The 9,505-nt window shown below is 37.1% G+C and overlaps 2 protein-coding genes and 4 long non-coding RNA genes across 6 annotated transcripts; 3 read left to right on the plus strand and 3 right to left on the minus strand.

Annotated features, from left to right (window-relative positions):
* Window positions 1-178: 178 nt before the first annotated feature.
* On the minus strand, window positions 179-789 carry LOC100637355 (pterin-4-alpha-carbinolamine dehydratase-like). Its single transcript, XM_003390452.3, has 2 exons — window positions 729-789; window positions 179-678 (listed from the first exon to the last, which is right to left on the minus strand). Exons 1-2 carry the CDS (start codon window positions 774-776, stop codon window positions 367-369), a joined length of 360 nt encoding a protein of 119 aa, XP_003390500.2. The 5' UTR covers window positions 777-789; the 3' UTR covers window positions 179-366.
* Window positions 790-956: 167 nt separating this feature from the next.
* On the plus strand, window positions 957-1,608 carry LOC109587647 (uncharacterized). Its single transcript, XR_002187730.1, has 2 exons — window positions 957-1,335; window positions 1,393-1,608. It is a non-coding gene; the product is annotated as an uncharacterized LOC109587647 (long non-coding RNA).
* A 1,483-nt stretch (window positions 1,609-3,091) lies between these two features.
* LOC109587649 (uncharacterized) lies at window positions 3,092-3,437 on the plus strand. Its single transcript, XR_002187731.1, has 2 exons — window positions 3,092-3,157; window positions 3,203-3,437. It is a non-coding gene; the product is annotated as an uncharacterized LOC109587649 (long non-coding RNA).
* An 86-nt stretch (window positions 3,438-3,523) lies between these two features.
* On the plus strand, window positions 3,524-5,103 carry LOC100637606 (uncharacterized). Its single transcript, XM_020003867.1, has one exon. The coding sequence runs from the start codon at window positions 3,633-3,635 to the stop codon at window positions 5,064-5,066; it is 1,434 nt and encodes a 477-aa protein (XP_019859426.1). The 5' UTR covers window positions 3,524-3,632; the 3' UTR covers window positions 5,067-5,103.
* Window positions 5,104-5,123: 20 nt separating this feature from the next.
* Window positions 5,124-5,810, minus strand: LOC109587650 (uncharacterized). Its single transcript, XR_002187732.1, has 3 exons — window positions 5,768-5,810; window positions 5,598-5,720; window positions 5,124-5,548 (listed from the first exon to the last, which is right to left on the minus strand). It is a non-coding gene; the product is annotated as an uncharacterized LOC109587650 (long non-coding RNA).
* Window positions 5,811-7,405: 1,595 nt separating this feature from the next.
* On the minus strand, window positions 7,406-7,746 carry LOC109587646 (uncharacterized). Its single transcript, XR_002187729.1, has 2 exons — window positions 7,673-7,746; window positions 7,406-7,626 (listed from the first exon to the last, which is right to left on the minus strand). It is a non-coding gene; the product is annotated as an uncharacterized LOC109587646 (long non-coding RNA).
* Between the last annotated feature and the right edge of the window lie 1,759 nt (window positions 7,747-9,505).

The raw sequence follows: 9,505 nt of genomic DNA on the forward strand, positions 1-9,505 counted from the left end.
GCCCCGGGCATAGCTAATAGCTCTTCATTTAAGTAATGGCTATGCCATTGGAAGAAGGATACCTAACAATACCGACCTGTTCTCTTATGATAGAGAGGGTTGATGGGGGAGGAGGTGAGGGAGAAGGAGGAGGGAAGAGGAGTCTTACTAGTTCTCAGTGTTACGATACTACATTACATCAATATATTAAAGTTGGCAGTGCTGGGCAGCCATTTTAAAACTGTTATTTTGATCAAATTTTTTATCTTTATAACAAAGTGTGTGTGTGTGTGTTTGTACAAAAAGAGCAAAAATTGAAGTTATGTATACTTTTAATATTAATGTGTCTAGCCACGCCCCTTAGCAACGGGTGACATATGTACCCATTCACTTAGCAACGGAATCAATGAATTTAGCTAGATTGACGTCCCTCTGCGAGAGTCCTTGGCAATCATGAGTACTGAGTGTTATATTGACACTGTTGTAGACATTGAACCACTCTGGGTGATGGTTCATCTGGTCTGCTTTCAGTGCCACTCGTGTCATGAATCCAAACGCTTCGTTGAAGTCGTTGAATTTGAAATCTTTTTTAATGGCGTCGCGTCCTTCGACTAGTGCCCAGCCAGCAGAGAGGAGAGGGGAAAGGAGAGAGTCTCTCTCTTCTGTGTCTAACTTGAGGCGCTTTGCACTTGGAGAAGACTATGAAACGGAAATTGATATTGTTTTTAAAATGTGATTATCATCATTACCATTATCCTTCTTGATATTACAATTCTACTTAATGATGTCACAAACATTACTTTAACGCCCACGCACAAACTTAGCCAGCCACACCTCTATACTATAATGAAGTTTATGCTGTTGGCCTGTTGCTGTTCCTCAGTCCCCTCTTTTATTCAGTGGATTCTTTCATTCTTCATTAAAAGCATTTTTCATTGAAGAGCATTATAAAAATGTTCTTCTTGAAGTATCTGCTGTTGCTGCTGTGTCTCCTCTTTTATTCAGTGGATTCTTGTTCAACAGTATCTAGATCAGGTGTATCACTAACTGGAGTATGTCCTAATGATACTTTTACTGTACCCATTGGAACAACACTGTCTTATGAGTGCTCTTACAGCTTTTCTACAGGATATTATCCGTTTTGGAATGTTAGTGGAACCGAACTGAGTGGTGGTAATTTCAAACCACCTGGAATAAGTGACTCTATGTTCAACAATGGAAAAGCTACTATAACTGTTTTAACTGATGAAACTATCCCAATGTACATACAATGTGGATTAAGAGGAACAGGACCAAATATTAATATGGGTCTAACCTCTCGAGTGAGGTTTATTGAGACAGAAGTAGTTACCTTTGGTATGCATAGCTAGCACATGATAGTAATGAAGTAGCTAAATTTCTTTCTCTTCTTAGGTCCTCCTTCTTCATTATTCCATGAATTAAGAGAGAATGATACTGTTAAGTTGTCATGGTTACCTCCTCTAGAAGCGCCTGTACCATTATTCACATATAATATAATAATAATGGAGTCAACTAATAATTCACTGACAGTAACTGATATAACCATTACTAACAATACATATGTAATAATATCACCTGCTAATATAACTAATTATACTGAATGTACTTCATATCAATGGGGAGTAAGAGTAAGAGCAGCTGGTAGTATAAGTTATGGATTTACTAATGTAACAATGGCAAATGAAAATTTCACTTTAATTTCAGGTACATTATTTGTTCCAAAATTCTATAATACTATTTCATAGGTCCTAAAATATCTGATGAATTGATTGTTATTGATGATAATTATACCATTGAGTTCAATGTAAGTACAACTGCAATTAATTGATTATTATTATTGAATAGGTTACAACTCCATGTGATATTGCTCTATTAAACAATTATACATATACTTTACTACAAAGAGATTACTGTCAGACAGAACTCAATTCAACACAGCTTAATATCAGTTTGCTTGATGATAATGTTCTACCTAACGCAATGATACCAATCAGTGTTAACATTGAATCATTGATTCATGATTCAACATGGTCAGTAGCTGTTAATGTATCAAACAGGTTTGGTTCAGATACTACAGACTATACAAACATTACAAACAATAAAAGTAATTATTATATTGAATTTCACTTATAATACTATTGTTTTATAGCATATATAAAATTAATCAAAACTACTATTAATTATTATACAACTCATCCAAACTGTGAAACTATTTTTACTCTTTACATATTAGCTAACATAAAGCAGTGTTACTCGGAGCCTATTTTATCACTGTCAACTGCAATAATGCTTTCACAAACAGTTACTCCTTCTCCAAGTCCAATATCATCAAGTATAGATCTAACTTTCTTATCTATTTTTTACTACAGTTTTATCTTCTCTTTAGTTTATAAATCTGGTTCTATTCAAACTTTAATGGACTGCACTACAATTATTATTACTAGTACAGTATGCAACACTGTAGATCTATACAGCACAGTAACAGTAACTCCATCAACAGTTAATGTCATTCCCATTGTTATTGTTACTACAGCAACTGTTATGATATCACTGATAGTAGTAATAATACTTCTCATTTTCATGATATTTTTATGCTATAAAAGATCTGATATAGTAATTACTATTGCAATGACGATAAACATTGTGATAACATGATTTTTGTGTTTTTATTGCAGACCGGAAATAGATCTACTTCAAATCAAAATATCACTGTACCACTTGAGTCCTGTCCTGCATATGATGATATTTCAAGAATAAATACTGCAAACTGTGAAGCATATGGCAAAAGAGATACATTTATAACTGCAGAATATGAAACTGTAAATGTTAATTAGCCAATTTTAATTTGATTGTCAATAATAATTAATAAAATGTACAGTTACGCCCACTAATAATAATTATACCGAGTTTTATTGTGAAGATTGAAGAAAGGCTGTGAAGAAACTAGAAAGACTATTATATCGTTGTTAAAGATGTCCCTTACTCCGTTACTGTCCTTATTATTTGTCTGCTTCAGTCTTCTCTTTTATTCAGTGGATTCTTGTTCAACAGTATCTAGACCAGGTTTTCAAGAAACTACTCCAAATGCTATAGATAGGTTGCAGTAGGCGTGGCCAATTATCACGTCCGCCATGTTGGAGTACAACCCGGAGTACAAGTGCAATGATAATGTCATGACTTTTGTTAACAGTTAGCCTTTTAGGAGCTAATGAGCTGGAACAGAAACGCTGATTGATTGATCTAGGTAGCTCTGGCAGTGACAAAGAGAAAAAAGAAACAGATGAAGCAATAGTTGACTACTCAGGCTGTGCATGACACCTGAAGACCTGGAAACTAACTAGACTAATTAGTACTGCATTGACTTTCAGTATTGTCCACACACAACAAATACATATTCATTCTTGTTTTGGTTTTAAAAGAGGAGCCTGGGAACAGTATAAAGGCAAAGCACAGCTAGCTAGCGAGCGAGAATATGGGAGTGACTTAGTTTATGCTTAATAGTTAATTAGTAGTGAGCGCGAAGAAGACACTAAGGCAGATGCAAGCAGCTATAGAACTTGCACTAAACTGACTAAAGCAGCTACAGTTGTTCCTGGCTAAATCAGTGCTCTTTGCAAGACTCTAGTTCCACAATGGTCAATTTCTGTGCTGTTATTGGCTGCTCTAACAGAGCAGATAGGGACAGGAATAAATCCTTTTTTCGACTACCATCTGTCATAACGCACCAGGGACCAAGCACTGAGAAGCTGTCCTCCAGGAGACAGAGAGAGTGGCTTGCAGCTATAAAAAGGGACATCAAGAAGTCTAACTACTGCTTCACCCGAGTATGCTCAGACCATTTCATTACTGGTTCACCAAGCACATTGTATGACAGTGAAAACCCTGATTGGGTTCCAACACTGCATCTTGGCTATGATGAAATACTAGACACTACAAGCTCTATGCAGCAAGCTCAACGTTATTCTCGTGCTCAAGATAGAGCACACAGCAAGCGTAGGAGGCTAGATCATGATGCCGAGGCTGATGTAGACCAAGATGATACCTCAACCGCTACCGTAAGTCTAGAAGAGTCCAAGAGCAGCAAGGAATGTCAGACAGATTTGCTTATGTCTGATTTAAAGCAGCATGAGTTAGAAATAAGTGTGCTCAAGAAAGCTCATCATGACACCTCTCTAACAATAGATTCTTTCAAAAACAATGATTCTAAAATACATTGTTACACTGGGCTACCTAATTGGGAAGTTTTCTCATCACTGTATGATTTTGTTCATCGAGACTTGTGTCAGAGATCATCACTCAGTCCATTTCAACAGCTATTGATGGTACTAATGCGACTAAGGAAGAACCTCCAATTTGATGATCTGGCTTATAGATTCTCTACACACAAGAGTACCATCTCTCGCTTATTTAATCAACTGATCGAGATTTTGTACGTAAAGCTGAAGTTTCTCATTGTATGGCCTGATCGTGACACTCTATTATTAACAATGCCAATGTGCTTTCGGAAATACAGTCCAAACTGTGCAATAGTCATAGATTGCTTCGAAATATTCATTGAGAAACCTTCAGACTTGATGGCAAGTGCACAGACCTTCTCATCATACAAACATCATAACACTGTGAAGTACTTGATTGGCATAACACCACAAGGCACTGTGTCATTCATCTCGAAAGGTTGGGGTGGGAGAGTGAGTGATAAATACATCACTGAGAACAGTGGATTGTTAAATTATTTACTCCCTGGTGATACAATTCTCGCTGATAGAGGATTCGACATTCAAGAATCAGTAGCAGCCTGGTCAGTAAAACTAAGCATTCCGGCATTTACCAAGGGAAAAAAGCAACTGACAGGAATTGACGTAGAACAGACAAGACGTATCGCTAATATCAGGGTACATGTGGAGCGTGTCATAGGGCTGTTACGGAATAAGTACACTATACTTAAAGATACACAGCCAATTGATGCACTACAAACTAAGTGTTCAAACACCTGTCAACTAGACAAAATTGTTACAGTATGTTGTTGTTTAGTAAATTTATGTGATTCTGTAATTCCTCTTGATTAGATAATCATAATTATGTATTGTATATATAATGCACTAATACTCACAATAATATAACAGTATAATAATAATGAAAACACTATAATTAACTATAATCACTTCTTTCTACAATCTGGACAGTACCAGATTTTTCGTCGTGGAGGAGCAGATAATTTCAAGCAGGCGAAATGAAACCACTGATATGGACAAGTGGTGTTATCACATGCTACCATTTGACCACTCTCTGGCTGTTGGCAGTAACAGTATACTGGTTCAGTAGTTGATACATCAGCTTCGCCCGTTTGTACTGCATCCTTTGGTGCACGAGAAAAGAATTTCCCTAGCAACTCTGGTAAAATAGCTCTCTTAAAAAATGACTCTGCTTTTGAAATGCATCCAGTGATGAATTCAGTATTTGGGAAGATTCTTTCCACAAAAATATCTTCTGATGTCCAAACGACGAAGTCACAATACCTTCTGTTACTGCAGTACAATTGTAGTTGAACCTATAGCATTCAATTCATACACCTCATACTGAACTAATGCCCAAAATACCTGGTAGTAATACATGTGACTTCTTTTCAATTGATACGCTTTTCCTTCAGTAACGGCTTCCAAACAAAAACTTTTATCAGCAACACTCTTTTCAATTGTGTCATCACGATGACAGTAGGGGCACTAAAAAAGAATACAAATCAATGATAAGTAACAAGCTGATCACAAACCTTAATCTCACAAATCCCACTTCCACAACACAGACAATCTACAAGTGCATCAGGTGAAGCACCAAGAAAGGGACTAGCATGATTAATAAATAACCCGCTCTTTGTTATAGTCAATCCATCATGAGTGGAGTTCAACTGTAAACTATATCTCTGACGTGCTTCATCCTCATGTTTACAGCCCCACTCTGTAGCATGTGAATTGAAACGAGCTACATCCGGATAACAGATGGACATGATTAAGCTCAAGGGAGGCATTGCTTCATCTGCAGTACACACTGCTCTCAATCTTGATGCTGTAATGCGTCCAGCTCTCATGTTATACCAAATACGAGATTGAAACTGAGTCTTCGTTGATTTCTCTACTGCTAAACATTGACCCTCAGTAATGGATATCTCCAAGTCCTCAGCAAGAGATAGCAATTCGATGTAATGTGATGATAGATATTTGCTGTTGTACAATGCAGATAATGGCGAGGGTAAGTCTGGACTTAAAGAGAGGGGAATATATGAAGATGAATAGTCTCTTGTCAGAGAAAGAATAGCTGGTTTACTTTTACATTTTGCTAGCGAAGAATATAGCTTTTGTATCTCTGCATCTGTTGGAGGATTGATGGTCTTTGCTGGTTGCTTTGGTGATGGCAAACTGGCTAAACCAGTTGAAAAATGATCAGATTGAGATAGTGTGGCTGAGACATTATGATGAGGTGGAGTGAGTGAAGATGAGGAAGGTAAAGAAGTAATGTCTGGGGATATGCTTGGTGTCGATGAACTGTGAGTAGTACTAGAAGACTGTTCAACAACAGAAGGAAGATGATGAGCAGCTTTCCATGTACTTCGAGCGCGAAATTTGCCCTGAAACTTAATTTGTTCAACTGGAGCATAAGGTACATCCTTCTTGCTATTTGGTAACACCCAGTAAGCCTTCTTCTGTGTCACAGTTAGTGAATCTCTTAGTTGCACACCTGCTTCTATTGCCCAAAGAAGAGATGCCACATGGCTGCAAGATTCCCCAAGACCAGCCATGCAATTGCAATGACAAGAGATTACTTTCCCGCTTGCTTCACAAATTACCCAAGGTGTTAGTGGTTTCTCTCTCAGTTTTTGAGAATGATTCACCTAATGATGAAACATTATTATATTAGGTTTGACATAGCTCAGCTCAATAGTACTGTACCTTTGCTGTCATAACTCTTTTATCAGCAGAGGCTACAAAGACTAGTACTTCCCTCACCCAACCTGCAACAAATCTACGGTAGCAGTCTAGACTTTTGTAGTTCAGTAAATCTTCACCGGTGTAGGGACTAGGAGAAAATGCCAAATACATTCCAACATGTATGTATGTAGTGCTGGGCCAAAGATCAACATCATCCAGCCATGAAGATAGCTGTATTTCATAAGGATCATTTCCCCCAATTAACTTTAGCTTCTCCAAATATCTCTCCTTGGAAGTAGAGTCTTGCAAGGTGCTTATGTAGCCAGGAAGAATAGCTGCTTTTCTAGCTGCTTGCATAGTCTTATTTGCATCTGTCTTCTTCGCGCTCATGGACTCACTACTAATTAACTATTAAGCATAACTAAGTCACTCCCATATTCTCGCTCGCTAGCTAGCTGTGCTTTGCCTTTATACTGTCCCCAGGCTCCTCTTTTAAAACCAAAACAAGAATGAATATGTATTTGTTGTGTGTGGACAATACTGAAAGTCAATGCAGTACTAATTAGTCTAGTTAGTTTCCAGGTCTTCAGGTGTCATGCACAGCCTGAGTAGTCAACTATTGCTTCATCTGTTTCTTTTTTCTCTTTGTCACTGCCAGAGCTACCTAGATCAATCAATCAGCGTTTCTGTTCCAGCTCATTAGCTCCTAAAAAGGCTAACTGTTAACAAAAGTCATGACATTATCATTGCACTTGTACTCCGGGTTGTACTCCAACATGGCGGACGTGATAATTGGCCACGCCTACTGCAACCTATCTATTGTCTACTGTGATATGGAGGGTAGCTCTTATGATGGCCAAGGTGGCTGGATGAGAATAGGTCATATAAACATGACAGAGACTGATGCTACTTGTCCTCAAGGACTACATGAACGTAACTTTGCATCAGTAAGCTCACCGCTGTGTGGTAGATCCAGTTTAAGCTATGGATGCAACTCAACTTTTTTCTCAAGCTATGGACTAAACTATACTCAAGTTTGCGGGCAAGTTAGAGGATATCAATATGGAACTACTGATGGTATTTATCCTGTTTGGGGACCAGGAAGTTCTGAAATTGATGATGTCTATGTTGATGGTATTTCCATTACTTACGGGAGCAGTCCGCGCAAACATATTTGGACATACGCAGCAGGATATGTGGAAAATTCCTTATCTTCTGCAAACTGTCCTTGTAACAATGGTAGCCGTCAAACCACACCATCTTTCGTTGGTGAGGATTATTACTGTGAAGCTGGTGCAGTAAATGCAGCTCATCGTGCACTTTATCCTGATCCATTGTGGGATGGTCAGCAGTGTGGCTACTTTGAGGCTACTTGTTGCACCTCTCCTAAAATGCCTTGGTTTGTTAAAACCTTGCCTCAATCGGTTACTGATGACATTGAATTTAGAATGTGTGATAGTGCAGGATCTCTTCATGAGGATACTCCAGTTGACATAGTACAGATATACATTCGCTGAAATTTATCGGCCAAATTAAACAATAATTTTAAAAATTTTATTTATTGTTACTATATGTACCAGTACATGTTACATTACATCTTTTACAAATAGAATTGTACACACTTGATATGGACGATTAACTACAGGTGAATGTACATGTAAACAATAGGAGGAGGGTACAAGGCTATGATTAACAAGTGCTTCCTTGTCAGATTACCAAATAATTGTGATTTCAAATTAATGCCAATTCACATTGCAATAAGTATGTTATCACATGCACATGTACACGTACATGTACATGTAGATAATAATATTATGGTACATCTACTGTATACATGTTATTATTTATGTGCAATGTATTACACAAGTTCTGTTTACATGCATGCATAATGCTATCATTATTATTATTATTATTATTATTATTATTATTGTTGTTGTTTTACTCACTTCTTGGTGTGAACTTGGACAAAAACATTTTTTCTGTGCCAAATCAGGTAGTCTTGGACGTCCAGTCATTGTATCAATAAATAGCTCTTCCTGTAATGATTGTATGCAGTCAAGATAATGATAATTATTTTTATTGTCTTTTCTTACACTGTAAGGGTCAATTCTGGTGACCATCTCCAGCAAAATAATAAAAAAACTACTTAAAAATTTTTGTAAAATAAAATCAGTAAAATATAATGTAAATACATGTACATGTATTTGAGTCATATAATACATTTACATAATAAATAAAGATTAATCATTGCTTGTAAATTATATGTTATGACCAGAAGTGCTTGTAAAAATAATGAGAATTAGAGTTTCCCAACTCTTACATGTAAACTGTACATTATGTACTCTTGACATTATGCATGCAGTACATTTACAGGAACTTCTGGTCATATTGTAGTGAACTGGCCTTCACTCATGCTCATTCCAGTTATTTCTATATCATTGCTGTATTTACTGCATGCATGGGTGGAGGCATTTCACAAAGTTTTTTAAACATCAGTAACTGTCAATGGTCAAAAGCTATAGGCATAAACTACAGTACTGCTCAGTTATACCTTCATGTTTACCTGGATTGTGTATAAGTACTAT

The sequence above is a fragment of the Amphimedon queenslandica genome, unplaced genomic scaffold, assembly GCF_000090795.2.
Source record: "Amphimedon queenslandica unplaced genomic scaffold, v1.1 AMPQUscaffold_12495, whole genome shotgun sequence".
Classification (NCBI taxonomy): Eukaryota; Metazoa; Porifera; class Demospongiae; order Haplosclerida; family Niphatidae; genus Amphimedon; species Amphimedon queenslandica.

What these genes read in the sequence shown, in the direction of transcription:
- LOC100637355 (XM_003390452.3), bottom strand. Translation starts at nt 776, where the DNA reads ATGTTTGTGACATCATTAAGTAGAATTGTAATATCAAGAAGGATAATG. An exon ending in TAATATCAAGAAGGATAATG is followed by an intron (nt 679 to 728) that starts GTAATGATGATA and finishes TCCGTTTCATAG; the next exon opens with TCTTCTCCAAGTGCAAAGCG.
- LOC100637606 (XM_020003867.1), top strand. Translation starts at nt 3,633, where the DNA reads ATGGTCAATTTCTGTGCTGTTATTGGCTGCTCTAACAGAGCAGATAGG.